The sequence below is a fragment of the Amblyomma mixtum genome, chromosome 8 (assembly GCF_055824585.1).
Source record: "Amblyomma mixtum isolate Tamu chromosome 8, ASM5582458v1, whole genome shotgun sequence".
NCBI classification, from domain to species: Eukaryota; Metazoa; Arthropoda; class Arachnida; order Ixodida; family Ixodidae; genus Amblyomma; species Amblyomma mixtum.
In genome coordinates this window covers 69,102,214-69,130,165 of record NC_143019.1, presented here as the reverse complement: position 1 = coordinate 69,130,165, position 27,952 = coordinate 69,102,214, and the positions used below count along the sequence as shown (strand labels likewise).

General features: G+C 50.8%; 2 protein-coding genes across 2 annotated transcripts; one reads left to right on the top strand and one right to left on the bottom strand.

The window, feature by feature from the left end:
• The first annotated feature begins 220 nt into the window (after nucleotides 1–220).
• On the top strand, nucleotides 221–11,196 carry LOC149332877 (membrane metallo-endopeptidase-like 1). The gene is made up of 4 exons (XM_089557579.1): nucleotides 221–589; nucleotides 5,211–5,325; nucleotides 6,561–6,757; nucleotides 9,106–11,196. Exons 1-4 carry the CDS (start codon nucleotides 221–223, stop codon nucleotides 11,194–11,196), a joined length of 2,772 nt encoding a protein of 923 aa, XP_089413705.1.
• Nucleotides 11,197–16,395: 5,199 nt separating this feature from the next.
• On the bottom strand, nucleotides 16,396–26,521 carry LOC149332876 (membrane metallo-endopeptidase-like 1). Its single transcript, XM_089557578.1, has 4 exons — nucleotides 26,153–26,521; nucleotides 25,130–25,259; nucleotides 23,816–24,012; nucleotides 16,396–18,756 (listed from the first exon to the last, which is right to left on the bottom strand). The coding sequence occupies exons 1-4, from the start codon at nucleotides 26,519–26,521 to the stop codon at nucleotides 16,663–16,665; spliced, it is 2,790 nt and encodes a 929-aa protein (XP_089413704.1). The 3' UTR covers nucleotides 16,396–16,662.
• Between the last annotated feature and the right edge of the window lie 1,431 nt (nucleotides 26,522–27,952).

The following is a 27,952-nucleotide window of genomic DNA, read 5'->3' as shown; positions in this document are numbered from 1 at the left end:
AGAGGCACCTGCGTTGCCTATAGAGCTTTCCAACTCCCTGGCCAAGCGCCTAGCGACACTGACGTAGAAGAGGTCATGGTACCTTGCTCGTGCCAGCCGTGATCATCCCGAGCCCGCGTGCTTCAGAACGAAGAAGCACAGAAGAGGCTAGCACCGCCATTTTATCCCTCCTGCCACGAGAAGACATTGGGCTGTGGCCTCCGACCAGACGCCTTCTCGGATGACGTCCCCGGGAACTCGTCCGCCTCCTGCAGCGCCTCCGGAAGAGCCCGAGGCTTCGGCTGCGGAAGCTGCTCCTTCAGAGGCCCTGGCGCTCGTCTCAGATCGAGGGGTGTCACCCGGAGCGCAAAACGCCCCTGCTGAGACGTCTGGCACGACGACCCGCCTCCGCCGTAGTAAGCGACGCCGACGCCCGTCAGGAGCGTCTTCCAACGCGTCTACCCGATCCAGCGACACGTCGCGGGAGTCGGCGCCAACGCCGGGAAAGACTCCGGGCTCGCAGCTCAGCGACGGGGTAGGTCGAACTTCCCTGGCTACTCGGCGCAAGAGGAAAGCGAGCGCCGCCGTGCAGCCTCACCACACGCAGCAGGTGAGGAGGGAAAGATTGGAATCCTTCACATCACACGAGTGTCGGTCAGAGTGAGGTGTCTGGAGCGTCATAATCTATGAGTCACGGGAAAATGAGTCATATCAGCTGTTATGTGTGCAACGCCTGCATTTTCAATGCTTATCAGATCATCTGCTTTCCAACGAAATCAATCCCAGCGCCTCGTCCTCCAGACATTCCGTGAGGCGGCGCACTGCAGCGTCACCCTACACTGTCTGTTTTAGTCGTAACAGTAAAAAAGCTAGAAGGCAGAGGAGGGCCGGAGAGAGGGATAGAAAATGGCACGATTCACGACTTTCATCCTATCCGACAGGAATTGCTAATAGAGCATGCATTGTAGCGACAATGACGCATATCGGCGGCTCCTGAGTCACATGACCGATGAAGGGTCATTTTGACGCCACCAATGATGTTTCAGCGTCGCTCACCTGATGCTGACGTCGTCTGCTACACTGTCAACTGCGCATGCGCCAGCGCACAGACACGACGGCTGTGAGGTTGGAGGAGCAGGGCGGAGCGGCCTCAAAAAGCGTGACGTAGCCGCCTTTCCTGGGTTATTTTTTTTTCTCCATGGCTCATCTTAGAAAAAAATGGTGGTGGTGGTGTGACATTTTTATTCGAACATCCTTTCTGTTAGGCGTTCGGTACATCCTGGGCCAAGGCGACGAGGGCACGTTGCAGTCTCAGTTCCAGGGAGGCGAGCCAGATGGGCCACGGTGGGGGTGGGGGGAAAGGATAGGCGGGGGACTGGAAGGCTGCGTGACACTGTGTAAGGCAGTGTTCTATGTCTGCATATGTGTGTGGACAGTTTGGGCATTGAGGTGTGGAAGTGCACCGGTATAGGTAAAGTTTGGCTGGTGTATGTAGGAGATTAAACTGTATTCGGCGAAGAATGCGAGCTTCACGGATCGATAAGGATGGGTGCGGTGGTGGTAAATCAGCTAAATCCAATTTTTGCTGTGCGTAGTATTCGTCGACAGTACGTTTGCAAGCCCTGACCGCCTGCTCCGTCGGTGGGCTCGTCCATGGGATCCCCGGCGCCCGGTGTATAGTTTCGCAGGCAAGCTGGTGAGCCAGCTCATTGCCGGGGATGCCCATGTGACCAGGGATCCACCGAAGGGTCACCGGTCGTGGGCTATATGCTAAGAGGGCGGCATCTAAGGCCGATCGAGGCAAAGTGTGTGATGGCATCGGCGATCCCGTGTATTTCTAGGGCGAGCGTGGAGGGTGGGGAGGTGTATGGACCGGTTGTGTGAGTGCTGGTTGTAGAGAGGGAAGGGTGGAGGAAGAAGGCTGCTGTGGAGCCGGCGGTTTCCGTGAGACAGGCGTCTGTGTAGGCCACAGCCGCAGCGTCCAAAGGTGGCTTGTGGTTGTATGCGTATGCCTGCTGACGACCTGCGCGTGTGTGTGCGGACATGTTGCGTGGAATGGGTGCGAGGCGGAGGTTAGGGGGATAGATCGGAGACTGCGGTCGGTCTGGGAAAGAGATGGGTGCGTAGGGAGTCTGGGAAAGTATCCACTGTCCAGCTGGTGTACTGGACAGGCGGATGATTTGTCTCTCCCGGTGCAGGTTAAGGAGGACTTGAACAGGGTGGAAGAGGCCTGTTCTGTACAGGGTGTCTGTAGAAGCCTGAGGGGGGAGTCCTAGTGTTGCTTTATATAGTGTATTGAGGGCCCGGGTTAATTTGTCTTGTTGTGTACTTGTAAGTAGGCAGTAAGGTATGTAGTACAGGAATTTGTTCAGAGCCAGCGCTTGAGCAAGGCGGCTGGCGTGTGTCTCGGAGAGGCCGGCATGTTTTAAAACTACGCGGCGCAGTAAGTGTGTTAATGAGTGGCACGTGCGTATGGACTGATTGATGGCAGAGGTGAAAGTGTTGGAGTTTAGTGGCATACCCAGGATGCGAAAAGATTCGACGCGGGGGATGCGCTGTCCGGCAAGTGTGAGGGAGATGGAGGGGTTCATCGTCCGTTGATATTTACTGCGTGTTATGAGTAAAAGTTCTGATTTCTCCGGAGCGGGTTGCAGGCCCGCTTGGGAGAGGTGTGAAGAAATGGTGTTAAGTGCATGTTGTAGTGTGGTTTGGACCTCTCCCGGTGAGCCAGTGGTGACCCACAAGGTGAGATCGTCTGCATAGAAGACGAAATGAAGGTTGGGAATATCGGCGAAGGCCCGGGCGACTGGGACCATGCCTAGGTTAAAGAGGATTGGAGAGAGGACGGCACCTTGTGGAGTGCCACGAGTGAGTGGGATTGGGTTAGACAGTTTGTCGAGGTAGCGGATACGGGCAGAGCGGTGGGAGAGGAAAGCTCTTATGTAATTGTGCATGCTGTGTCCGCACTGCCTATCAGCTAGTATGGTGTGGATGTGGTGGTGGTGAAAAACATTTATAATGCAATAAATATTTACAGAGAGGTGATTGGGGTAGGCCCTATTGGCCCTTTCCCCTAACAATACTAGGTGGAGCCCCTATTCCGGGGCCCCATTGGCAAGCAACGCCGCCCGCGTCCGGTGAACCAAGGCCTTTTGGGTCTTTAGGTCCTGACAGCCGAGCAGGGCCGCCTCCCAGTCAGTCCTCTCTGGTGGGGTTGGGGGGGGATAGATGGGTTTGACTGACACGCCCAAACCATGTGGAAGGTGTCAGCCACCTCCCCACAGAACTGGCACGCGCCATCAAAGGATGTATTGAAATGTTTAAGCACCGTCGGGCACAGTACAGTGTTAGTAAGAATTTTGATGAGGAGGCGCTCGTCAGCGCGATCCAGACCCTTACAAGGGGCCGGGTAGCGCCGGTGCTCCTCCTTGTAGTAATCGGTGATTTGTTTGAATGTAATGGCCAGATTGTCTGATTGGGAGTACCCTTCCAAGGACAGGGAGATAGCCCAGGGAGAGAGTGCGCGGGCGGCCTGATCGGCCTGTTCGTTTCCCTGGAGTCCCTGGTGACCGGGGGCCCAAATCAGGTTGCGTGGAGTTGGATCTTCAGATCGACAGCTATATTCCAGTATGCGCCAGGCAAGCGGGGGAGCCCAGCCCAACTCGTAGTTCCGACAGGCCCCTCGCGAGTCGGTGATGATGTGTTTCGACTTGGGAGTAGTGAGAGCAAGAGCAATGGCAATCTCCTCCGCGTGTGTTGCGCTGTAGGCTTTGAAAGTGAGCCCGTTGACTGTGTTTGTGTTGTGTACGACTGCGGCCGTGTACCACACCCCGTGGTAGTATGCTGAGGATGTGGTCGTGTGCTTGCCCGCCTGGTGTGTGGTGGCGGTGCCTGGTGTGCTTGCCACATGGTGCTTGCCCGCCTCACTTCCGATCTTCAAGCCACCGACTATCTCCCACACACCCTTATTGGATTTCGGCGAGCACTATCCACCCAAGACCTTTTCCTTCTCCTTCAACACACTTTCTTTAACTCAAATGCCTCAGACGCTGCGCAGGTCAAAGCCATAGTAACCGTTGACATACGCAAGGCTTTCGACTAGAAAAAAATGAGTTCTGGGAGCGAATCACTCGTGTAGAAACGCACTAGTTCTCTGCAGGTATGGCTGAGCTGTTTAAATCACTCCACCTACCCCTGGCTGAGCTTGGTTTGGTTTGGTTTGGTTTTGTGGGGTTTAACGTCCCAAAGCGACTAAGGCTATGAGAGACGCCGTAGTGAAGGGCTCCGGAAATTTCGACCACCTGGGGTTCTTTAACGTGCACTGACATCGCACAGTACACGGGCCTCAAGAATTTCTCCTCCAAAAAAATTCTAGCCGCCGCGGCCGGGATCGAACCCGCGTCTTTTGGGTCAGCAGCCGAGCACCATAACCGCTGAGCCACCGTGGCGGCCTGACTGAATTGCGTAGAGGCGAAAGCGTGTTCCGCACCACTTTGCCTCTATGTCACTGGTGAGGTGACCACTGGATCACGTCATACATGATTAATGACTAATTGTTAAGTAATAACGAATTACTAATTTTGATTAATTACTGATTGATGACAACATTAATCAACTGCTAATGACACAAGCTTCGCCTTCAGGAGTGGAACGCGACAGCGTGTTCCAGCGCTGCCAGGGTATCCACGGAACACCACCACCCGTTCGGCGCGATGCCTTGCCCTTGAGCGCAGCGTTTTTTGAGGAATGAAAATGGCACAGTAATTCTCTCACCTCGTTGGACACTCGTACCGCACCGTACAGGACAGGAGGAAGTAGGAGTGAAAGAAGAGAACGAAGGGCCGTAATGAAGGGAATCAAAATGTTATTTGAGGAAAGGAAATTACGCAGTAACTGTCTCACATATCTCGGTGGACACCCGTCATCCGTTTGTAAAGGAAGGGAGGAAGTCGGAGCGAAAAAATAATAAGAAAAAGGGGGGGGGGTGGTGTAATGAAGAAAATGAAAATTGTATTTGAGGAAAGGAAATAACGGAGTAACTCTCACATGTCTCGGTTGACACCAGTCAAAAGCGTGACACCTCTGCTGACAAGCTTCTGCTGACAACCTTCTGTCCACAACGATGACGCATTAAAGGCTTTCGCTTCAATACTAACGGTGTATGCATTCGTGCTTTCAAAATTTCCGCTTTCGGCCTGAAAAGCACCGCCTTCTATCGGCGCGTCTTGCAGCCTTCCAATGAGCAAGCGCTGGCAGCACGTTCTCAGCCTGCTGGCACCGAGACGTGGACGCCAGCCCCAGAATCGGCGACTAACGATCGTCCAAGTGCAGCCGAGACTCTCCCGGGTGAGTACGGGCTCGGTACCACTTATGCTGCCTGGAAATCCAGAGACCCTTCTGGCACCACATCTTGCACCACGAAGAGGCTCATCTCTTCGAAAACAACCAGGCCAGAAAGCGCGGATGCCTTGTTGGCAGATGTTTTTAGCAGCTTTCTTGGATGGGACAGCTGACAGATCAAGAAATAGATTGCTAAATCAGTGATGACAGACGTACGGTCATCGGTCAATGTATTGGGAGACAGAGCAACGCCGGACAGGTTCACTTTATTCCGCGAAATCGCAGCACTCAAAGATCAAGGTGACGTTCGCGCACAGTGCTTAGAGAATTAAGTGCTTCTTCCCGAACAAACTAACAGGACATCTATCAAGATATCCCAAAAGGCTCAGTCAAATGGGCAGTCGAAGCGTATTTGTGCACTCCTGAACAGGCGACGGAAGCCAATCAATTTTCAGTCATGATCGCATCATTCCAACCTAGGTAAACTGGTAAATTGGTGAAAGAAAAAGAAATGGCGCAGTATCTGTCTCACATATCTCGGCGCACACCTGAACCGCGGTGCAAGGGAAGGGAGGAAGGTAGGATTGAAAAAAGAAAGGTGTCGTAGTGGAGGTCTCGGGAATAATTTCGACCACCTGGGGATATTCAACGTGCACTGACATCGCACAGAACACGGGCGCCTCTTGCGTTCCGCCTCCACCGAAACGCGGCGGCCGCGGTCGGGTTCGAACCCGGGTACTCAGGCTCGCTAGAAGAGCGCCTTGCCACTGAGCCACCGCGGCGGGTCCTTAACGGTAACCAGAAATCAGCAACGCAGGAAAGGGCACGGCAATTTACTCTGGCCTCTGCACTCTGAGTTCTCAGCTAAGATTTAAAAAAAAAAACTTCTTAATAGAAAGGAGCGGCTGCCGGTTCCATTTTTATTCAGAGAGGGACTTGGCTTCGCAGCACGCACGGGACATTCTGGAACATTTCGAACGAAAGATAATGTTCGTAATAGAGTGAGAAAATTCTATTAGTACTGAATAGTTAATCAAAGAGGGAAGCTCTATAGGACGGAGTGGCCTGACGCGCTAAGTGTAAAAAACGTGATACATTACGGTCACCAAACTATAGGAGTGCAAAGACAATATACCACGTAACGGAAATGAAACCTTAGCAGGCAAAGTTGGAAAGGTGACAAAATTCCATCGTCGTTTAGAAGAGGATCTATTAGGGCGCTCTTTTCGTTCTACGTGCAGCACGAGCGGACGACAGTCGACCGTCCTCCAAGATCAACGCGACGGCTGTGTGGGAGGCGGCGAAGAGGGAGGCCTCTCGTGAGGCGGGTCTTTCGGGAACGTGGCTGTCCGCTTCCCAAGCAACCGGTGCCGGTGCAGCTAAGTCGGCCCAGGACACCTGGCAAGGACTTCAGCGCTGGGCGCAGTTCCGACACCCGGTCAGTGCTTGACGGAGTACCGAGCAGAGAGCCGTCAACGTCGGCTGACATCCCCTGTGATGCCTGTAACACGGCCCGCATGTGGTGGAGTGCGGACAGGAGAGCGCGGTGGCTTAGCAGCGCTGTCATGATGGTGAAAATGATTTTTGCGCTAAAAGCGATATAAAATGAACGTCCCAATGTTTTGAAGAAGTGTTAGAATGTGGTCAGGACATGCAGGAAGGAAAAGGCGGTGGAGGCGTGCCATGTATGCCGGATGCGTTGCGAAAAGCTTGGCTGCTGCCAGGTGTCATTCCTAAGTTTATTTTATGGGCACACAGGAAAGACGTGTACGGATTAGGAGACCCGTAGCCGTACCACAGGAGTAATGCCAGCAGGAGAATACGAATGGGGCGGAGAGTGTTTAGGTGCTGTCGGATAATGTACGACAGTTTACCGGTGGTCCTAGAGAGATAGGTGTATTACTACTGTATCCTATCGGTAGCCACTTGTGGGTTAGAAACTTGGAGGCTAGAGCGAAGGGTTAACTTCTTCCGTAGTCGAAACAACAAAGCACCGAGCTACGGAAACGAAAATTAACGTAGTGCTCTTAAGTCTACTTACGTGATATGAATGTGAAAGCATTGCTTTTATTTTCATATACTTTTTATTTGTGTCTTACTACACTTAATTTTTTCTCTCCCCAGTGATAGACTAAATTACTATACAGTCCTAAGGCGATGGATTTCACCTTTGTTCGCATGTAAGCAATAGGGTCTGTGAACTAAAAGTTGCGTGCTCAATTCGGAGCCAGGAAGTTCTGAGTTCAATTCTCCGCACCTTAAGAGCAAGAAATATTATTTTTCTTTGATGCCACGGTTACGTCATGCGGTAGTTAGAAACCACATTTGTGGTCAACAATGGCGGGTTTCGTTGTCAATGAGCCATACAATAGAAGGGAAGAAACACAAAGTAATGATACCTTAGCGGAAATCAAGTAGAAGTGGGCGTGGAATGGGCATGTAATGCGTAGGTAACATAGCCGATTGTCCTTAAGGGTAGAGGACTGGATTCGGAGAGAATGCAATTGTTTCAGTGACAGCAGTTTGCGGGCTTAAAAGTGCGAGAGCTGGCACAGGAAATGGTTAATTGGAGAGGCATTGAAGAAGACCTTGTCCTGCAGTGTGCGTAGTTAAGCTAATGATGATGATGAGACACAGCATCATCGGGGGCCGACCGGCCCACTCGGGAGAGCGTGTTCCCGGAGAGGAGGGAGCTGCTTTGTGCTAATGGCGATGCTGTATTTTCCAGCCGCGGTGCCGCTTCATAATCATTAGGCACCTTTAGTCACAGACACTAATGCATAGAGTGTACCGTGTTACGTTTAGCAGTTCTCGAGTAACAGGAGCTCGCGCACATCCAATGCGCATGTGCGATTCACCTTTACGGCGCCAGATGGCGCCAGCTACCCGGTAGCTGCGCGCTCCTCCAGCATCGGGACCAATCATCGCGTGCTCAGCGGCGGTGGGCGGGTTCCTCGTACACCGGTAACGTCAAAACCGTATGCTAAAGGTGTCTAATGGCGTGTACCGTGTTATCGTTCACCATAGCGTACACCATTGTCAGGCGCACTTGTGATTCGTTTAAAAGAACCGTTTTTTTTTTTTGCCACAAGGTCGAATATGCACGCTTTGTGGAGCAGGCGCGACAACTACGTACAGGCTGTCGCAATTCTGTTTTGTGCCTACCAATAGCCTGTTAAGTACCAACCTCCTCAGGAAGAATCCCCTCTCTATGAGATGCAGGTGAAATCTGAATGCTTCATCAGACACCCTGAAGCTTGAAGCGAGCTCGCTATACTCTGGGCTACTTTAATTGTTTACGGCCACCTTTAGGCCCTCTACATCCAGCTTCTGTCCCTGCCACAGCAAGGCTCATCACAGGAGGACAAATGTTCTGATTGCGAATTCTCGAACCACTGTCAGCCAGTGTGGTTACTAGCAGCTGTATAACAATGGGCGTGTTCAGCTATTGTATTCGGCTGTTAAAGCCACAATAAGTTGATACCATAGACGGCGGTCAGCGGGATTACATCGCAACTGGTTAAGCTGTGATGGCTGTCAGAGCACAATGGCTTTGTATTTGTGCATATTCCTAAACTGGCCCCTGAACATTTAGGCACTGTTTCCTTCCACTGCAATATATTACGCCTCACAGTATAAATAAGCACTGAAAAGAAAAAAATATCAGTTATTAATTAATGTGCTGTAATATATCGCACGAAATCTTTTCGATACCTTGGAATGAGATGTTACCGTATGACCAATGTTGTAATTCTTCGCCTAATTTTCCGAATCGATTTGTTGCAGCCTTCCATCGAAGCAAAGGACAACCTGCCACCAGCAACAATGAGACAGAGGACTGGAGCTAAGACACCAATCCTGGTTTGCGTCTTAGCAACACTTTCGATTGTGGTCGCTGCAGTGTTGACAGCCTTGTTGCAGCCCCACAATAACGGGACCTCGAGTAATACAACGCCAGTCTGCTCGACGATCTCTTGCGTAAGCCACGCCCACATCTTAGGGATCAACCTTGGCCAGGGAAGAGCGCCATGCGCTGACTTCGGACGCTTTGTTTGCTCCGGGTGGTCCAACAAGCACAGCGACATAACGTTCAGCGTCCGCGGAGAGGCCATTCTAAATTGGGTCATGAGAATACAAAAGTACAGCATTCAAGCCGGCGTAACGAGCAACATGTTAGAGAGGCCGATCAATATGATTCGCAACTGTATGGACAAGAAGAGCAACAGCGAGGGCAATGACCAAGTGCGAGAATTTGTGAACTTTGTGAAAGGCCGCATCTTCGCCTGGCCGACTCGGGACTGGGACGAAGAAGTGGTTCCGTCCTGGAAGCCTCTGCGAGCGCTAGTGGAGCTGGCCGTGCTGTGGGGGCTGCCCCTCTGGTTCCGCTTTGACATCTTGCCCAAGTTCAATGAGCCACGACGAGTTCGGGTCGTCGTCAGTCCATCACCACTGGCGACTGTTTTTCAATTGGCTCGACGTCAGGTTGCGCTCTTCGAGGACGCCTATTTGTACATCTTGCAAATATACATCGAGGACATATTCAGCAAACTGCCACCTGCTCCTGCATTCGAAGCTTTCCTGCGGGAGAGTGAAAGGATCCAAAATGACGTCTTCGGCAACTTGAGCGATGCCGCCGGTTTCAAGTACTCTTTACCCAAGGTTGTGACTATTCGAGGGCTGACATCGATCGCTAACTTAAGCCCCGAGGACTGGGAGGTAGCGCTGCAGTGTGTTAACAGTACTCTGCTGGCGAGTGATAGCCTGCTGCTGGTAACAAACGGAATGGTTTTGCAGGCAATGGACAACATCTTCACAGTGTACACTGCCAGGGAGATCTGGTTCCACACATCTTGGTGGCTCGTACAAATTACAGGCCCCCTAGTTAGTGACTCGATGTACGACGCAATCAAGATTCATCCGCATGGGAGATTAATACAGACTGTGCTTTGCCTATTTCACGTCGAAGCTTCGTATGGCGCCCTTCTAGCCGCTCTACTCAAGACCAGTCTCTCGGCTGCTGAGCGAGGCAACATCAATCGCGTGCTGAAGAACATCGAAGAGGTCACTTTGGCTAAGGTGAATGCATCGACGAGGTTGAGCCCAGCGGGAAGATCTGCGCTTGCAGATATGATGAATAGTACAAGAACACTTTTCTGGCCAGATGGACGCCTCGAAAGCATGGGAGACCTTGAGATGTTCTACGGCCCAGCTTACAACAGCTCGCTGAGCTTCTTCCTTGAATGGGTGCGGATACGAGAGCAGGTACAGGGCTCCATCGGCACAGATCAGTACGCAGAGGCGAGTAGCATGCACAGGATGGACGCAAATCGCTTAGCACAGTACAACGCTGGTCTGGGTGTGATTTCTTTGTCCGTGGCGCTTCTTGCACCTCCGTTCTACTACTCCGGTGGTACGAGTGCGATGATGTACGGCGGTTTGGGTTTTATGTACGCCGAAGAATTACTGTACGCTCTCAACTCTATGGTATGCCTTCTGAAAGAAGGCAAAGCCTCATTTCTCCCTGAAGACGAAAGCCGGCTTGCCCTACAGAGCCTACCCTGCCCGCTGTGGTGCCCCTTTGTCAGCGGCAGCTCCAGTCTGTTTTCCGAACTCGAAGCAGTTGACATTGCCTATTCGGCGTACGTTCGCTTTCGGGATGAGGCCTCTGACCTGCCTCTCAAAGGCCTCGAGATATACAGCGCTGAGCAGCTGTTCTTTATTACCGCATGCCACACAAGCTGTTACGTGGACCGCCGAGGCGTCCCCTCCAATCATCCCTTTATGGCAGCATTGAAGAAATTTGCCCCTTTTATTGGGGCGTTCTCCTGTCCCAGCGGCTACGATGTGGACACTAAGGACATGTGCGACTACATCTGATCAAGAGCTCTGGTTCAAGTGGCTTCTTTTGCTTCATGCGTCGCTTCAGGAGCTTCTGTTCTGTCTTTGGATTCAAGTGCTAAACAAGACATATGGAACGTTTAAGCAAACTGCGGTCCATTCATAATTGAGGAACTTTGAAAGAACTTTATCTAACACCTTTTTATATACCTTTTTTTTTAAAGCTATTTTCACCGTACGTTGCACAAAACTGCTTTGTGAGCTTCTTGATTCGGCACGCGGCTTCCGATATGTTCATGCATATATTCTCGCCGCGTGGTAATCCTGCAGCCCGCTGCCCTGGCGTATTATTTCTGTTAGTACCTGCGAAAATCTGTCTTTGAGAAGCCCCAGGGTAGCATCTCATTTCTGTCGTGTGAAAATTTTGCTAACCATTTTGTGCCGTGGATGCTTTGCATATGATTGAACTGGTCAATCGCATTACACCACGAGAACTGCAGTACGTTGTTCAGTGTCCCAATATGTTCCCGTCATTTAAATGTAGCCGGGAAGTCCAGAATGATCTTGTTTTTCACTGTCGCATTGCATAAAGGAAATGTCCGCAATTTTCTCTATCGCGGCATATCTCAAGCGAAAATTCCTGCATTTTACGTGCTTTACTTCTGTTTACCGTCGCTATGTCATTGGCCCCAACAATGTGTGTGCTTAATTTCTCAAGGATGTCACAAAATGTAAAGATTGTGCGGATGGGTGAAATTTCATATCTGTTTTTTCGTTTAATGTCCACTTGCATTAATGGCTCTGACGAAGGCAGTGCCCGTTTGCCTCCTAGCTGTAGCGTTGGAAATATCAGTTTTTTGGAGCCGAGCGTGTTGAAGGAGTACAGACACCTAACTTTTGGGTGCGTGTTTTCTTCTTTGTAATGATGCGTGAGGCATTATCATGAAAACCTGCCATTGCCACGAGCAGCGTAAATGAGTACTACAAGGAAATTCAAGATGCTGGAAATCCTCTGTAGCAAGGAGGGGCTCAAGGCCCAAGGAATTGTTACGCTGGAAATGTTGAAAACTTGAGATTGTCAAGAGCGCAAGTCTTTACTTGTAACGAGCCGCGTTAGATGGTTGCTTGTATTGTGGTGAGCATTGTGGAAAGCCACAGTGCCGAGGACCCACAGAAGTCCCACCCCTTCACGACCGAACCTTAGGCCATGCCTTTCGAATGGGGCTAGGTGTTGGAGTTATCTTTCCAAAAGCGAAAAAAATGTCGTTTCATCACCGCCATCGTCAGCCTGACTACGCCCACTGCAGGACAAAGGCCTCTCGCATATCTCTAAAACTGACCCAGCCTTGTAACAGCGGCGGCTCCCTTATCCCCGAAAATTTTCCGATCTGATCTGCCCATCTAACTTCCTCTCGCCCCTTCCTACGTTGGCCCTCTTGGAATCCAATACGCTACACATAACGACATTACACACACACACATGCCCTGCCCATTTCTTCTTGATTTCGGCTAGGATGCCGTTCACCTGCGTTTGTAAGATAAACCTACCATTTTTTTCCCCGAAGCTCACTGCGGTTTCTCCAATTTAACTTGAACGGTGTCGTTTAGAAGCTCCCTTACCCATGCACACAGGTGCGAAGGAGGTTGAAAGTGTACCAGGCGAACAGGGCTGATGCCTCCTTTTTCTTCGGTGCCACCTGATTTAGGCTGTCTAAGTTTATATGTTCGGAGTAAATCTAACACTTGAAGCGGTAACCCCTCTCAAGATCACTGAGGGCACGAATAGTGGAAATATTCGTAAGGCGCCTATGTAACATCCGCAACCCTCGTTTTACTAAGTTTGTAGTCAGGGCAATCGACCGAATCTAGTGGAGTTCAAATACTTTACCTGATTATTATAGCAGTGAAATTTTCGCTCTCTGTATCCCAGTCAAGCGGACGCAATGCTGTCTATAGTCAGCAGTTCACAATGTGCAAGACATCCGAGGTGAAGTGCTATGCTAGTATCTTCAACTCTCCAACTGTGACTGTCAACGCCAGGGGCGGTAGACTGCAGGCAACTATAGACATTGAGATGGAGCCACGTGAATGAAGCCTGCAGTCATGTCAGGTAAGATAGACAAAAGGGGCGGTAGACTGCAGGCAACTATAGACATTGAGATGGAGCCACGTGAATGAAGCCTGCAGTCATGTCAGGTAAGATAGACAAAACCATAGTGCATGCTTGAAAACGTGCGGAAAGCTACCGAATAAGATAGACGGACTAACCACGTGATTCGTCTCTATGAACCTGAGACTGCAACGAGGCAGTTTCGCCAGAAATTCACGGAGAACCCGTTTGGCAGCGTGTGAGAAGCTTTCGCGTACACACAAGAATTAAACAAGCTAAACCATCAGCAATTTTTTTGTTTCCATGACCTCTGTTGAGGACGGAGGGGCCCTTGAGTTGGTGGTTTGTTGAGGTCCGCATGTCTCGGCTTTGAAAGACGAGGGCGAACTCCATTAAGGAGGAAACTGTACAGAAGATTTATTTTGCATATTTACAGTCGAGATGGGAGTGCTCCGGTCTCAAAAAACATCCCGTTAAATACAGTTCGTATACCCCAGTTCCCTGACTGGGGAATTAAGTTCGAAGAACGCTGTCCAATCGGATAGGCAGTTGATGACGCCGATGGTAACATCCACGGCAGGGGCGGTGCTGGTCTCTCTCGCTCTCTCGCAGCTCGGTGGATGGGAAGGGGTAGATCAACAAACACTCATGTATCGCCTTGATCACTGCGGCAAGTGGGCTGCGCGAACCAACGTCCTCGAACTCCCCCGCCGGATGTCCGAAGCACGAGGCCTCTGTCGAGGACACAGCCGTCTTTCGATTAACAGCAACAGCTGGACCTTGTGAGCACCGCTCCGTCGTCCGGCGACCCGAGGGTAGACTCGACCACTGGACGCCGCCGCCGTGGCCGCTGCTTCCGCCGGAGCTTAGCCTTCGCCGCATCTTGCTTCACGATGACTCACGTCTTGTTACTTCTTCCCAGGCCCGCGTACCCCGATCTTAACACCTCTAACTTAAACTGAACCCTTTTCGTTACCCTCCAAATTTCTGCCCCATAGGTGAGTACCGGTACTTTACAGCTTTTGTACGTTGCATTGCTGCTTGTCGAATAAAAGTGAACATAGTGTTTCCGCTCTCTTACAGCTGTAAGATATTGAGCAGCTGTGTCAATAGAAAGGAAGGAAAATACATAAATTAAAAACATTATTGCTTTCATCTTCACGGCGCGTAGTAGCCTCATGTGCCCTCCGTATTTTTGTTTCATGTATATGTACAAAACTTCCCGATTAGTTGTCAAATAGGGGTTTAAATTTGAATTGTATTCCTTCAGAGTTGAATTTTACTCTTTCTCAGCTTTAGATTGTCTTTTTAAACGAAGCTGCAAACAATTTCTCGTGCATTCAAGAGGCTTCTCCGCAGTTTTCACCAAGAAGAAGGAATCTTGTTTTTGACAGCTGAATGAACCGTAACAGCCGTACGCAGAGTGGTATCTAGCAAAGAAGACAAAACACGGTGAGAGCCCGGTTCGTGTTATCCGATAGGGCAGTGGAGGATAACGCCTGACCTGCAAGTTTCCTGAACATTACGTTGTTAGATTTTAGTGCTGAACCATTCCATCTAAGGGGACTGCACGCTATAGTGAAACTTTTCGGGCCGTGGTCAGTGTCCACTATTCGCCATTAAGATAACCCAACACCAATAGCTGAAGTGAAATCTACCGCTGAACGAAAGATGTGCCCTCATAAATGTATTATATAACAGCTGTTGTAGCATCACAGGTAGTTGGCGGCCAGCAAGACAAATAGCTGCCCACTAGAATCTACTCGGAAAGCCCATAGCGCATGCATGATACGAAATGAAGCGTCCCGTGAGACCCGCTTTGGTGTTAGTACGAAGCATGTCAACGAAGCAATTCGCCCTACGCATATCTGCAGTAGCAGTTATTTGTGCCTGTAAGAGAGGCATGCTGTGGAATATCGATATCAAATGCAAGGTTCTGACATTACGCTCGAATAACCTTTTCGGACACATTCGCGCAATGAACCACTTTTCATGAAATCAAACCTAACAAGCCCACTCATCTTCCGTTAGTGCAATCAACTATAAGCACATAGAAATGATTGAGCGAGTTCCGTGTAGAAATATTGTCAGGACTGTGTAGAAGGAAGATGCCATTGAGCGGCAGTTCCACTGGGGGACTGTTAGTCCAGCCATAATTATTAGTCAGCGACAACCTCGTAGTACTTACGTTGCCTTCCTTACTTGCGATGTTCATACTTCCGGTTACCAGCGCCTGTTTCCTGCAGCAGTTTTTGAGGGTGTCGTGTTTTGAGAGTGCTTGGCTTGCTAGGTTTCGATAGCGCTGTTGAGTGGTGTTGCGCTACATGTTGAAAACAGTTGCGTACTTATTTAAAAGTAAGAAAAAGGCAGTGCTAACATCAGATGTGACAATACAGCTGGCTGCACACCAGGTACCCAAACTGCGCAACACTCACCCACCTGTGATCAGTACGACCGCGCACGTCAGGCAGGGTTAAAAATCTGGTTTTAATACCACGCACGACATTCAACGGTTGTTGATGCATAGATGAAAGATCAGACCTTTGTTTGCAGGGAAGATATTATTCTCGAATGGTCATTTCCGCATTGGCCGTCGTGATATTCGTATCGGAAAAACGTCAGTATTTCCAACGCTACAGCTATCTGGCAAACGTGTTCTCCCTTCGTAGGATACCAAAGGAAGTTCACACTTGACGCAAAAACCGGTATATAATTCCTGCTGCATCATTCCCACATATTTCGAAATCCTTGGAAAATAAAGCATAGACGTTGTTACGGCCAATGGCATAGAGACGGTAAACAGAAGTAAAGCACGAAATGTTGAAGTTCCATTTTGGCAGCGATAGAGTCAGAATTAGAAACTTCGTATATGCAATGCGACTGTGATAAAAAAAAGCTACTTCTGGACTTCTCCGCTACATTTAAGCAACATATAGGGACACAGAAAAAGTACTACACCGCTCGTAGTGTGTTGAGATTAATTCTACGAGCCGCAAAATTTCAACGGCATAAAATCGTAGCAAACATTTCACACAACAGAGATGACATCCCGCTACGCAGCTTCATACACAATGTCTAACAGCAATTATACATCAGAGCACCGTGTGGCAACATTACCGAGAGGTGACGACACTTGCACGAACATACAAGCTACATGTCGAATCTTGAGCTCACAAAGTTGTTTTTACAATCCACCGTGAACATTCATTTTGCGCGGATAAGAAGTTATGTGTGAAGTTCATTCCATGCTCTGCGATCCCGAATAGACAGCAGCCTAGCCAGCCATTCTATATCTGGTTGACCACTTGCGCAAAACAGCTGCTCCTAACGCGACGCCTGCAGAGAAAAGAGCCCACTTCCGGAAAGGAGCGACCTCTATCCGGGACTCTCGTCCGTCAGATGTAGTCGCACATATCCGTAGTGCCCACATCGTAGCCGCGGGGACAGGAGAACGCTCTAAGAAAAGGGGCAAACTTCTTCATTGCTGCCATACAGGGATGATTGGAGGGGATGCCTCGGGGGTCCACGTAACACCCTGTGTGGCAAGCGGTAATAAAGAACAGCTGCTCAGCGCTGTATATCTCGAGACCTTTGAGAGGCAGGTCAGAGGCTTCATCCCGAAAGCGAACGTACGCCGAATAGGCAATGTCAACTGCTTCGAGTTCGGGAAACAGCCTGGAGCTGCCGTTGGAAAAGGGGCACCACAGCGGGCAGGGCACGCTCTGTAGGGCAAGCCGGCTTTCGTCTTCAGGAAGAAATGAGGCTTTGCCGTCTTTCAGAAGGCATACCATAGAGTTGAGAGCGTATAGTAATTCTTCGGCGTACATAAAACCCAAACCGCCGTAGAGCATCGCGCTCGTACCCCCGGAGTAGTAGAACGGAGGAGCAAGAAGTGCCGCGGACATAGAAATCACGCCCAGACCAGCGTTGTACTGTGCTAAGCGATTTTCGTCCATCCTGTGCATGCTACTCGCCTCTGCGTACTGATCTGTGCCGATGGAGCCCTGTAGCTGCTCTCGTATCCGCACCCATTCAAGGAAGAAGCTCACTGAGCTGTTGTAAGCTGGACCGTAGAACATCTCAAGGTCTTCCATGCTTTCTATGCGTCCATCTGGCCAGAAGACTGTTCCTGTACTATTCATCATATCTGCAAGCGCAGATCTTGCTGCTGGGCTCAGCCTGGCCGATGCATTCACCTTAGCCAATGTGACCTCTTCGATGTTCTTCAGCATGCGATTGATGTTGCCTCGCTCAGCAGCCGAGAGACTGGTCTTGTGTAGAGCGGCTAGAAGGGCACCGTAAGAAGCTTGTGCGTGAAAGACGCAAAGCAGAGTCTGTATGGATCTCACCAGCGGATGTGTTTTGACTGCGATGAACAACGGGTCACTGATCTGAGGGCCCATAATTTGTACGAGCCACCAAGATGTGTGGAACCAGATCTCCCTGGCATCGTACGCTGTAAAGATGGTCTCCATCGCCTGCAAAACCATTCTGTTCGTTACCAGCAGCAGGCTATCACTCGTCAGCGGAGTACTGTTGACCCACTGCAGCGCTACCTCCCAGTCCTCGGGGCTTAAGTTAGCGATCGATGTTAGCCCTCGAATAGTGACAACCTTGGGTAAAGAGTACTTGAAACCGGCGGCATCACTTAAGTTGCCGAAGACGTCATTTTGGATCCTTTCACTCTCCAACAGGAAAGTCTCAAAGGCACGAGCAGCTGGCCGCTTGCTGAATATCTCCCCGATGTACATTTGTACGAGGAACGAATAGGCGTCCTCGAAGAGCGCTATCTCACGTTGAATCCGTTGAAAAACTATCGCCAATGGTGATGGACTGACGACGACCCGAACTCGTCGTGGCCCGTTGAACTTCGGTAAGAAGTCAACGCAGAACCAGAGGGGCAGCCCCCACAGCACGGCAAGCTCCACTAGCGCTCGCAGAGGCTTCCAGGATGGAACCACTTCTTCTTCGTCCCAGTCCCGAGTCGGCCAGGAGAAGATGCGGCCTTTCACAAAGTTCACAAATTCTCGCACTTGGTCATTGCCCTCGCTGTTGCTCTTCTTGTCCATACAGTTGCGAATCATATTGAGCGGCCTCTCTAACATGTTGCTCGTTACGCCGGCTTGAACGCTGTACTTTCGTACTCTCATGACCCAATTTAGAATGGCCTCTCCACGGACGTTGAACGTAATGTCGCTGTGCTTGTTTTTCCACCCGGAGCAAACAAAGCGGCCGAAGTCGGCGCATGGCGCTCTTCCCTGGCCAAGGTTGATCCCTAAGATGTGGGCGTGGCTTACGCAAGAGATCGTCGAGCAGACTGGCGTTGTATTACTCGAGGTCCCGTTATTGTGCGGCTGCAACAAGGCAGTCAACACTGCAGCGACCACAATCGAAAGTGTTGCTAAGACGCAAACCAGGACTGGTGTCTTGGCTCCAGTCCGCTGTCTCATTGTTGCTGCTGGCAGGTTGTCCTTCGCTTCGATTGAAGGCTGCAATAAATCGATTCGGAGAATTAGGTGAAGAATTACAACTTTGGTCATACGGTAATATCTCATTCAAGGGTATCGAAAAGATTTCGCACATTTAATTAGTAAGTGATATTTTTTTTCTTTTCAGTGCTTATTTATACTGTGAGGCGTAATATACTGCAGTGAAACGAAACATAGTGCTTAAATTTTCGGGGGTCAGTTTAATAACATGCACAAATAAAAAGCTATTGTGCTCTAACTTGTGGCAAAAAAAATTGTTCTTTTAATAGAATCACAAGAGTGCCTGACAGTGGCGTACGGTAACACGGTAGACATCATTAGACACCTTTAGAATACGCTGTTACCGTTACCGGAGAACCGGGAACGCGCCCACCGCCGCTGAGCACGCGCTGATTGGTCCTGATGCTGCAGGAGCGCGCGCAGCTGCCCGGTAGCTGGCGGTAAAGGTGAATCGCGCATGCGCATTGGATGCGCGCGGGCTTGCGGTACTCCAGAACCGGGAACGTAACACGGTACACAGTATGCAAAAGTGTCTGTGACTAAATGTGCCTAATGCTTATGAAGCGGCACCGCGGCTGGAAGCTCCCTCCTCTCCAGGCACACGCTCTCTCCAGTGGGCCGGTCTGCCCCCAATGATGCTGTGTCTCATCATCATCGTTAGCTTAACTAGGCCCACTGCAGGACAAGGCCCTCTTCAATACCTCTCCAAATAACCCTCTCCGGTGCCAGCTCCCGCACCCTTAACCCCGCAAACTGCTGTCGCTGAAACAGTTGCCTTCTCTCCGAATCCAGTCCGCTACCCTTAAAGGGAGACTGAAGCACTTTTTCTGAAAATCGGGCTGGCAGCGGCATCCTATAGTTTTTCATGCTGTATACTGGAATATCGCATCCAAATAAGGCAAAAACAAGCGCGAATTGCCTTTTTTAGCCGAAATATGCGGCCTGTGCCGCGGGGCACGCCGCGCGGCGCGCCGCCGCCCGTGATTGGTCAAGAGAGGTCGTGACGTCACTTTGAGGACTGGAGACATGGAGGAACTGGAGAAGCTGCCGATGCGGAGCCGGCGCTGCGTCGAGGGCAGGTCGCAGCTTTCCGTGTCGTTGTAAAAGCGAATACGGCGAGTATTTTTTTTTACTGACCACCGAAGAACAGGATACTACAGTTTGCTCATTCCAGGCTCAGCCCGGAATCCACTATTGCCAAACTCAAGCGCGTAGGCGAACAGGTCGGACGCATGATCCATCGCGTTTCTAACAAGCGCGGCGGGTTGCGAGGCAGGGACGCGCTTCGGCTCGCCCATGCCTTCGTGACCAGCAGGATCCTCTACTCCGCTCCCTACCTTCGCACTACGAAACAACAAGAAATAAGAATCGACACCATCGTTAGAAAGGCTACAAAGCGAGCACTGGGCCTCCCAGTGGCCACCTCCAATGCTAAGTTGTCGGCGTTGGGGGTGATCAACTCCTACCAGGAGTTACGAGAGGCCCACCTCGTGAACCAATATACGCGACTCTCGCAGACGGCATCCGGGCGCCGCCTGCTAGACCGCTTGCACATCCAACACGAGTGTACTCCAGAGGAGACGTGTCGGATTCCGGAGCTATGGCGTCACAAGCTCTGGGTCCCTCCACTCCCGCGCAACATGGACACACATACACACGAAGGCAGACGAGAGGCGCGCGCTCGGGCCCTCGAACACCAACACGGATCCAAACAGGGTGTATACTACGTTGACGTGGCAGGGCCGTCGCCCAATGGATTCTACACGGCCGCAGTAGTTCACCAGGATCAATGCGTTAACGGGCTCTCCTTTCGGGCTCGAAATTCAGCACAGGCTGAGGAAGTAGCCATTGCGCTTGCCGCCTCGGACTTGAATTCGAAGGTAATCGTGACAGATTCGCGTCGAGCCTGTCAACACTACCTGGCTGGCGAGATTTCACCTTTAGCCTGGAGTATATTAAAGCGCGCAGTGAGGGAATCGGACCCTTCGCCCAAACGCATAGTTTGGACTCCAGGCCATCAGGGCGTTAGAGGTAATGAGGCTGCGGACGCGGCTGCCCGAGCGCTTACCTACCGGGCACCTCACCCAGGCTCTTCCGGCTCGGAGATTGTGCAACCGCTTCTGCGGTTCAGAGAAATTCTGGACGACTATTGCGAACGCCATCGTCTTTTCCCGGTCCCTGCTAAGGGCCTGAGTAAAGCTGATGAGCGAACTCTGAGGCGCTTGCAGACCAACACTCTGTTGTGTCCTGCAATAGTGCAACATTTCGACCCCAAAATTGATGGGCGCTGCCCTCACTGTGGGGAAGTTTCCGATACCTTCCACATGGTTTGGGCCTGTCAAAAGAATCCTTCCCTTCCCCCCAATCCTTCCCCTTCCCGAGAGGCATGGGAGGCAGCCCTGCTCAACTGCTCGGGGCTGGAGTCTCAAAGGGCTCTAGTCCAACGGGCGCGAGTAGCGGCCTCGTCCAGCGGGGTCCCGGACTAAGGACTCCACCTATGTAAAGGGCCATTTTTGGTCTGCAAACTCTCCTGTTGTTTATTAAAAAGTTTTCACCACCACCAAACCAAAAAAGACACAAGCAAAAAATTCTATGCCTAGCACAAGCATACGCCAGCGTCAAAGACGCGATGCAGACCATGCGTAAAAGGTGCCAGCACAACCTCGGCTCGTATTCTCGGAAAGGAACGGGTGCGAACAATGCTCAAGTCAATTACCACCACCGGACGCCTCCTGGCTCGCCCGGAAGAGCGTCATCCTAAAGAAAAGGCCCAAAGCACTGTGTACAAAAAATCCTGTTCTCAGTACCCGGCGTTGCAGGTTGGGGCAAGAAAGTATTTCAAGGAAACGATGAAGGAGCACAAAGTTGGTGTCAAAATTAGCGAAGCGCAGTGGTCAAGCACTGCGAGGCATGTGACCACAAGATAGTGACGCAATCATGGTGTGCTGGAAACCAAGCCAAATACGCGCACAAATACGCTTCACTCCTGGCGCGTTCAGCTGATGCCAGAAAATATTAATCGCTGCCTCGGAAACGTTCGCCCTTCCTAGATTTGCAGTTTAGGTTCAGTGAAGTAGTTGCCAACTATATGTGTGTTTAAAAGCCAAGCTAGCTGCAACTCGCCCGCTGCCACAACTTGATGAAGAAACCGAGTAAGGTTGCGGCGTTTTTTTGCAAAAACTCGGTTGGCATTCATTTCTCTCATAAATTTGCATCCGAAATCAACGTCGAACGCTTTCATTTTAATTGCTTAGCTAGGATTAAACGAGATGCCGCATATGAAGAGCTTCGATACTTGCTTGCTTTGCTTTATTGTGCTTTGCTCTGCTTGCTTGCTTGCTTGCTTGGACACGTCGAACCGAGTATAAAATCACTAACCGAGCCTTGCTGAGCACGTCTCAGGTGGTCTGGCCGCACCTAAGCTGAGGAGATCGACACATGCTTAAGCCTCTATAAGGTTTCTTCAGGGGCTAAGTGAGCATGTTTCTACTTTTAAAAGAGGCGCTTCTTCGGAATGGTGACACGCCTCTTATGCGCGAGGAAATCAATGGGACTGTGTCATGGTTCAGCCGCGGCTTTTCGACAGAAATCTCCAGAGATCACACTAGGACAAGCTCTGCCTGTAGCCGCTCTTACGAAAGTGTTTCGAGCAGAGTAAGCTTGCTTTAGTCGGCTTGAATTCTTCGTCACAGAAGCGAGCGGTTGCGCTGCGAGCTTGTGATCTTGCGGAAAACAGTGGAAGACGACACAGTCGCGGCCGTAGTTGTTCGTGGACACCAACGCAGAGTAGTGCCTGTTGAATCTGATTCTCAAAGTCAGCTAGCTGACACGCTTTGTACGTCACAACGCACGCAGTACGAGGAACAACGCATGCAGCACGAGAAACAACGCGCGCTGCAAGCGCGCTCGGGTGCGCCGAAGCATCCCCGGCTCCTCAACATGACGTCACGCTGGCCGACATGGACGAGGTTTCCCTCTCCGCTGTTCCCCTCTCCTGCGCTCGCGCGGGGCGCGGGAAATTTAAACATCGCATTTTTAATTGGTGATTGCGCCACTGTTTTAGCCAAAATCGAAAAAATAATTTCACAGACGTGATCAGCAATGACAGCACTTCAAAACCCTAGAAGGTTAGCTGATTCGAAAACCGCCTCAGTATCCCTTTAAGGACCGTCGGCTGTCTTACCTACGCATTACGTGCCCATACCACGCCCGCTTCTTCACCTTGATTTCCATTAAGGTATCATTACTTCGTGTTTGTTCCCTAACGCACTGTGCTATCTTCCTGTCTCTTGACGTTGCACAATTCATTTAAATGCGAAAGCATTGCATGGCTCATCGACAACGAAACCCGCCGTTGTTGACCGCAAATGTGGTCGCGAGAAATACCCCATAACGTAACCGTGTGGCATCAAAGAAACGTAAAATTCCTTGCTCCGAAGGAATTTCCAAAATAAAAACAATTCTTTCACATTCATATCACGTAGGTAGTTTTAAGAGCTCCACGTTAATTTTCGTTTCCGTAGCTCGGTGCTTTGTTCTTTCGACTACCGAAGAAGTTAACCCTTTGCGCTAACCTCCAAGTTTCTAACCCACAAGTGGCTACCGATAGGATACAGTAGTAATACACCTATCTCTCTAGGACCACCGGTAAACTGCCGTGCATTATCTGAGAGCACCTAAATACTCCCCGCCCCATTCGTATTCTCCTGCTTGCATTACTCTCGTGGTACGGCTAAGGGTCTCCCAATCCGTACACGTCGTTCCTGTGTGCCCATAAAGTAATCTTAGTAATGACACCTGTCAGCAGCCAGGCTTTTCGCAACGCAACCGGCATACACGGCGCGCCTCCACTGCCTTTTCCTTCCTGCATGTCTTGACCACATTCGAACACTTTTTCAAAACATTCGGTCGTTAATTTTATGTCGCTTTTAGCGCAAGTATCCTCTTCAGCACCATGACAGCGCCGCTAAGCCACCGCGACCTCCTCTCCGCACTCTACCACATGCGAGCCGTGCTACGGACACCACAGGGGATTCACGGCACTCCGTCAAGGACTCACCGGGTGTCGGAACTGCGCCCAGCGCTGAAGTCCGTGCCAGGTGTCCTGGGCCGACTTAGCAGCGCCGGCGCCGGTGGCTTGCGCCGCGGACAGCCACGTTCCGGAAAGAGCCGCCTCACGAGAGGCCTCCCTTTTCGCCGCCTTCGACACAGCCGTCGCGTTGACCTTGGAAGGCTGTCGACTGTCGTCCAGTCGTGCTGCACGTAGAACGAAAAGAGCGCGCTGATAGATCCTCTTCTAAACGGCGATAGAGAGTCACCTTTCCAACGTAACCTCTTAATCTACCGGTGTTATGTTCTTTGGTTTCATTTCCGTTACGTGGTATATTGTCTCTGCACTTCTATAGTTTGTTGACCGTAATATCTCACATTTATCACATTTAGCTTGTCGGGCCACTCCGTCCTATAGAGCTTCTTGACAGTGAAAGCGCTCAAAACGACAAGGACGACAGCAAAGGGAAGACATACAAAGCGCTTCGTATGTCTTTCCTTTGCTATCGTCCTTGTCCTTTTGAGCGCTTTCACTGTCAAGATGGAAAACCAGCTCTCCCACTCAATTAGATTATTCTATAGAGCTTCCCTCTTTGATTAACTATTCAGTACTAATAGAATTTCCTCACTCTACCTCGCCCACCAGAACTGTTTACGAACACTATCTTTCGTTCGAAATGTTCCAGAATGTCCCGTGCGTGCCGCGAAGGTAGCCCCTCTCTGAATAAAAATATAACTGGCAGCCGCTTCTGTCGATTAACGAAGTTTTTTTAAATCTTAGTTGAGAACTGAGAGAGCACAGAGCAGAGTAAATTGACATTCCCTTTCCTGCGTTCCTGATTTCTGATGACCGTTAGGGAACTGGTTTGGAATGATCCGATCATGACTGAAAATTAATTGGCTTCCGTCGCCTGTTCAGGAGTGCAAAAATAGGCTTCGACTGCCCATTTGACTGAGCCTTTTGGGATATCTTGAAGGATGTCCGGTTAGTTTGTTCGAGAAGAAGCACTTAATTCTGTAAGCACTGTGGGCTAACATCACCTTTATCTCCGAGTGCTGCGATTTCGTGGAATAAAGTGAACATGTCCGGTGTCGCCCTGTCTCCCAATACATTGACTGGGGGCCGTACTGCTGTCTTCACTGCTTTAGGTATCTATTTCTTGATCTGTAAGCTGTCCTATCCAAGAAAGCTGCTAAAAACATCTGCCAACCAGGCATCCGCGCTTCCTGGCCTGTGTGTTTTCGGAGAGATGAGCCTTCTCGTGGTCTCGAGGTGCCAGACGGAGTGAGGGGTGTCTGGACTTCCAGGCAGCATTAGCCGTACCCAGCCCGCACTCGCCCGGGAGAGCCTCCGCTGCACTTGGACAGTCGTTAGCTGCCGATTCTGGGACTGGCGTCCACGTCTCGGTGCCAGCAGGCTGAGAACGTGCTGCCAGTGCCTGCTCGTCGGAAGGCTGCAGGACGCGCCGATAGAAGGCGGTGCTTTTCAGGCAGAAATCGGAAATTTCTAAAGCACGAATGCATACACCGTTAGTATTTCTCCCTCACTTTGTCCGCCATTTCCGTCCGTCCGCCTGCACGCATCACTAGGAAATTTTCGAAAATTAAATATACCCGAAATATTATCAGTCCCAACCGCGATCAGAACCTATGCCCCTTGGACGCTCAGCCAGAGGTACGTGGACTGATATAAACAGTTCAGCCATAGCCGCAGCGCACTAACGCATGTCTAGAGGAGTGATTCACTCCCAGTACTCATTTTTCTTAATATCAGCCATGAAGGAAGAAAATAACTCAGGAAAGGCGGCTAGGTCATGCTTTTTGAGGCCGTCCCGCCTTGTTCCTCCAACCTCTCTTGGCCGTAGTATCGGTGCGCTGGCGCATGCGCAGCTGACAGTGTAGCAGACGACGTCAGCATCAGGTGAGCGGCACTGAAACATCATTGGTGGTGTCAAAATGACCATTTATCGGTCACGTGACTCAGGAGCCGCCGAGATGCGTCATTGTCGCTACAATACATCTAGTGTTAGCAATTCCTGGCAGATAGGATGAAAGTCGTGAACCGTGCCATTTTCTATCCCTCTCTGCGTTCCTCTTCTGCCTTTTAGTAGTGTCACCCTGAAGTGCGCCGCCTCACGGAATGTCTGGAGGACGAGGCGCTCGGACTGATTTTGTCTGAAAGCAGATGATCTGATGACCATTGAAAATGCTGGCGTTGCTCACATAACAGGTGATATGACTCATTGTCCTGCGACTCATTGATTATCAATATTAGTATGACGCTCCAGACCCCTCACTCCAACTGACACCCGTGTGATGTGAACGATTCCAATCTTTCCCTCCTCACCTGCTGCGTGTGGTGAGGCTGCACGGCGACGCTCGCTTTCCTCTTGCGCCGAGTAGCCGGGGGAGATCGACCCACAGCGTCGCTGAACTGCGCTCCAGGAGTCTTTCCCGGCGATGGCGCTGACTCCCGCGACGTGTCGCTAGATCGGGTAGACGCGTTGGAAGACGCTCCTGACGGGCGTCGGCGTCGTTGACGACGCCGGAGGCGGTTCGTCGTGCCAGACGTCTCAGCAGGGGCGTTTTGCGCTCCGGGTGACACCCCTCGATCCGAGACGAGCGCCAGGGCCTCTGAAGGAGCAGCTTCCGCAGCCGAAGCCTCGGGCTCTTCCGGAGGCGCAGCAGGAGGCGGACGAGTTCCCGGGGAAGTCATCCGAGAAGGTGTCTGGTCGGGGGCCACAGCCCAATTTGTTCCCGTGGCAGGAGAGAGAAAATGGCGGTTCTAGCCTCTTCGATGCTTCTTCGTTCTGAAACACGCGGGCTCGGGATGATGATGATGGTGATGATGTCCTCAGGCTGAATGGGATGATCACGGCTGGCACGAGCAAGGCACCGCGACTTCTTCTCCGTCTGTGTCTCTGGGCGCTTTGCCACTTAGTTGGAAAGCTCTACAGGCAACGCAGGTGCCTCTCCGTTTCATGTGAAACACGTGTCTCGACTCGTGGTTGTGATTGTACGCGTCCTGATGTTGCTCTGTATGTATTTGCAGGTCTCTTATATCCAGGACGTCATCCATATTACGGCGTTTTTTTCTCCGCTTCCAAAAGCAAGGCTCCCAGTGTATTGCGCGATGTCAGTGTGCACTAATAATCCTATGTGGTCGAAATTGGTAAGTGCCCATCATCCTGTGTATGCGCGCTTCGTTTTTGTCCCTGTCTCTTTTTTTCGCATATGTAAATGTTCGAAAGGTTTTCAGATGTGGACATGTACAACAACAACTTTTCCGGGCACCGTTCATCCCCTGGCCCATGCCCTCAGAGGCCGGTGGGAGATCACCCTTCGCCGCACCATAAAAGAGGTCTACCTCGAGCTCCGCCTAGACAAACGCCTTTACCCTCCCCCTCATCGATCGCTCACGGTGCCGGAGGCTCGCCTTCTTCGGCACATCCAAATGAATGCAGTTATCACCCCGTCTCGCCTCTTTCTCTATCGTTATCGATCGGACACTTCCTGTCCCAACTGCCCCTGTATCTATGCGGACCTGGCCCATTCTATTGCCCGGAGGCTCAGCAGTCGGGTTCCTACCTCCCACCTTCTTTATTCATCACCACCTGGCTTGACTGGCATGGCGCTGAAGGGGGGGGGGGGGGGGGGGGGGGACAGCGACTTCTGGTCGCCCAGGCGGTCTACATGCTCGGCCTGTGAATTATGGGCAAATAAAGGTCTTCTACTACTACTACTATCGGGAAAATATTTCCAAATTTGGAAAATTGTGTGATACTTTTGCGGAAATATTGATGCCAATGGTCCATTCTTCTGATATGTACAAAATCTTGCTTTTAAATTGTTTCCATCGATCGTATTGAACAGTTAATCCGTCAATCGCATTGAACAGTTAAGGGCCCAGAGAAAACCAAAGGAGAACGCTTTTGACGGGAGCAAAAGCGTTAATAGAAAAAATCAAGAGAACCGTCGGGTGCCCTGCGGATATATTGAGTGTTATAGTGAACTATTACATTATTTGAAAAAACTCCGTTCACGAAAGGTTTCCCGCTCAAGAATGCGTTTGTCCAGAATTGTTGGGTATGGGAATTATGTGCTGCATACGGGGTAAGTCATCTTTCAGCAGCACGCAGTGATAAGG

Excerpts from the sequence above, each read along its gene's own strand:
- LOC149332877 (XM_089557579.1), top strand. The coding sequence starts at position 221 with ATGACGTCCCCGGGAACTCGTCCGCCTCCTGCAGCGCCTCCGGAAGAG. Across the intron at positions 590-5,210 it reads AGCCTCACCACACGCAGCAG|CCTTCCAATGAGCAAGCGCT; the intron begins GTGAGGAGGGAA and ends CGCGTCTTGCAG. Across the intron at positions 6,758-9,105 it reads GGGCGCAGTTCCGACACCCG|CCTTCCATCGAAGCAAAGGA; the intron begins GTCAGTGCTTGA and ends GATTTGTTGCAG.
- LOC149332876 (XM_089557578.1), bottom strand. The coding sequence starts at position 26,521 with ATGACTTCCCCGGGAACTCGTCCGCCTCCTGCTGCGCCTCCGGAAGAG. Across the intron at positions 24,013-25,129 it reads CCCGGGCGAGTGCGGGCTGG|CACGACTGGACGACAGTCGA; the intron begins GTACGGCTAATG and ends TTCTACGTGCAG. Across the intron at positions 18,757-23,815 it reads GGGCGCAGTTCCGACACCCG|CCTTCAATCGAAGCGAAGGA; the intron begins GTGAGTCCTTGA and ends GATTTATTGCAG.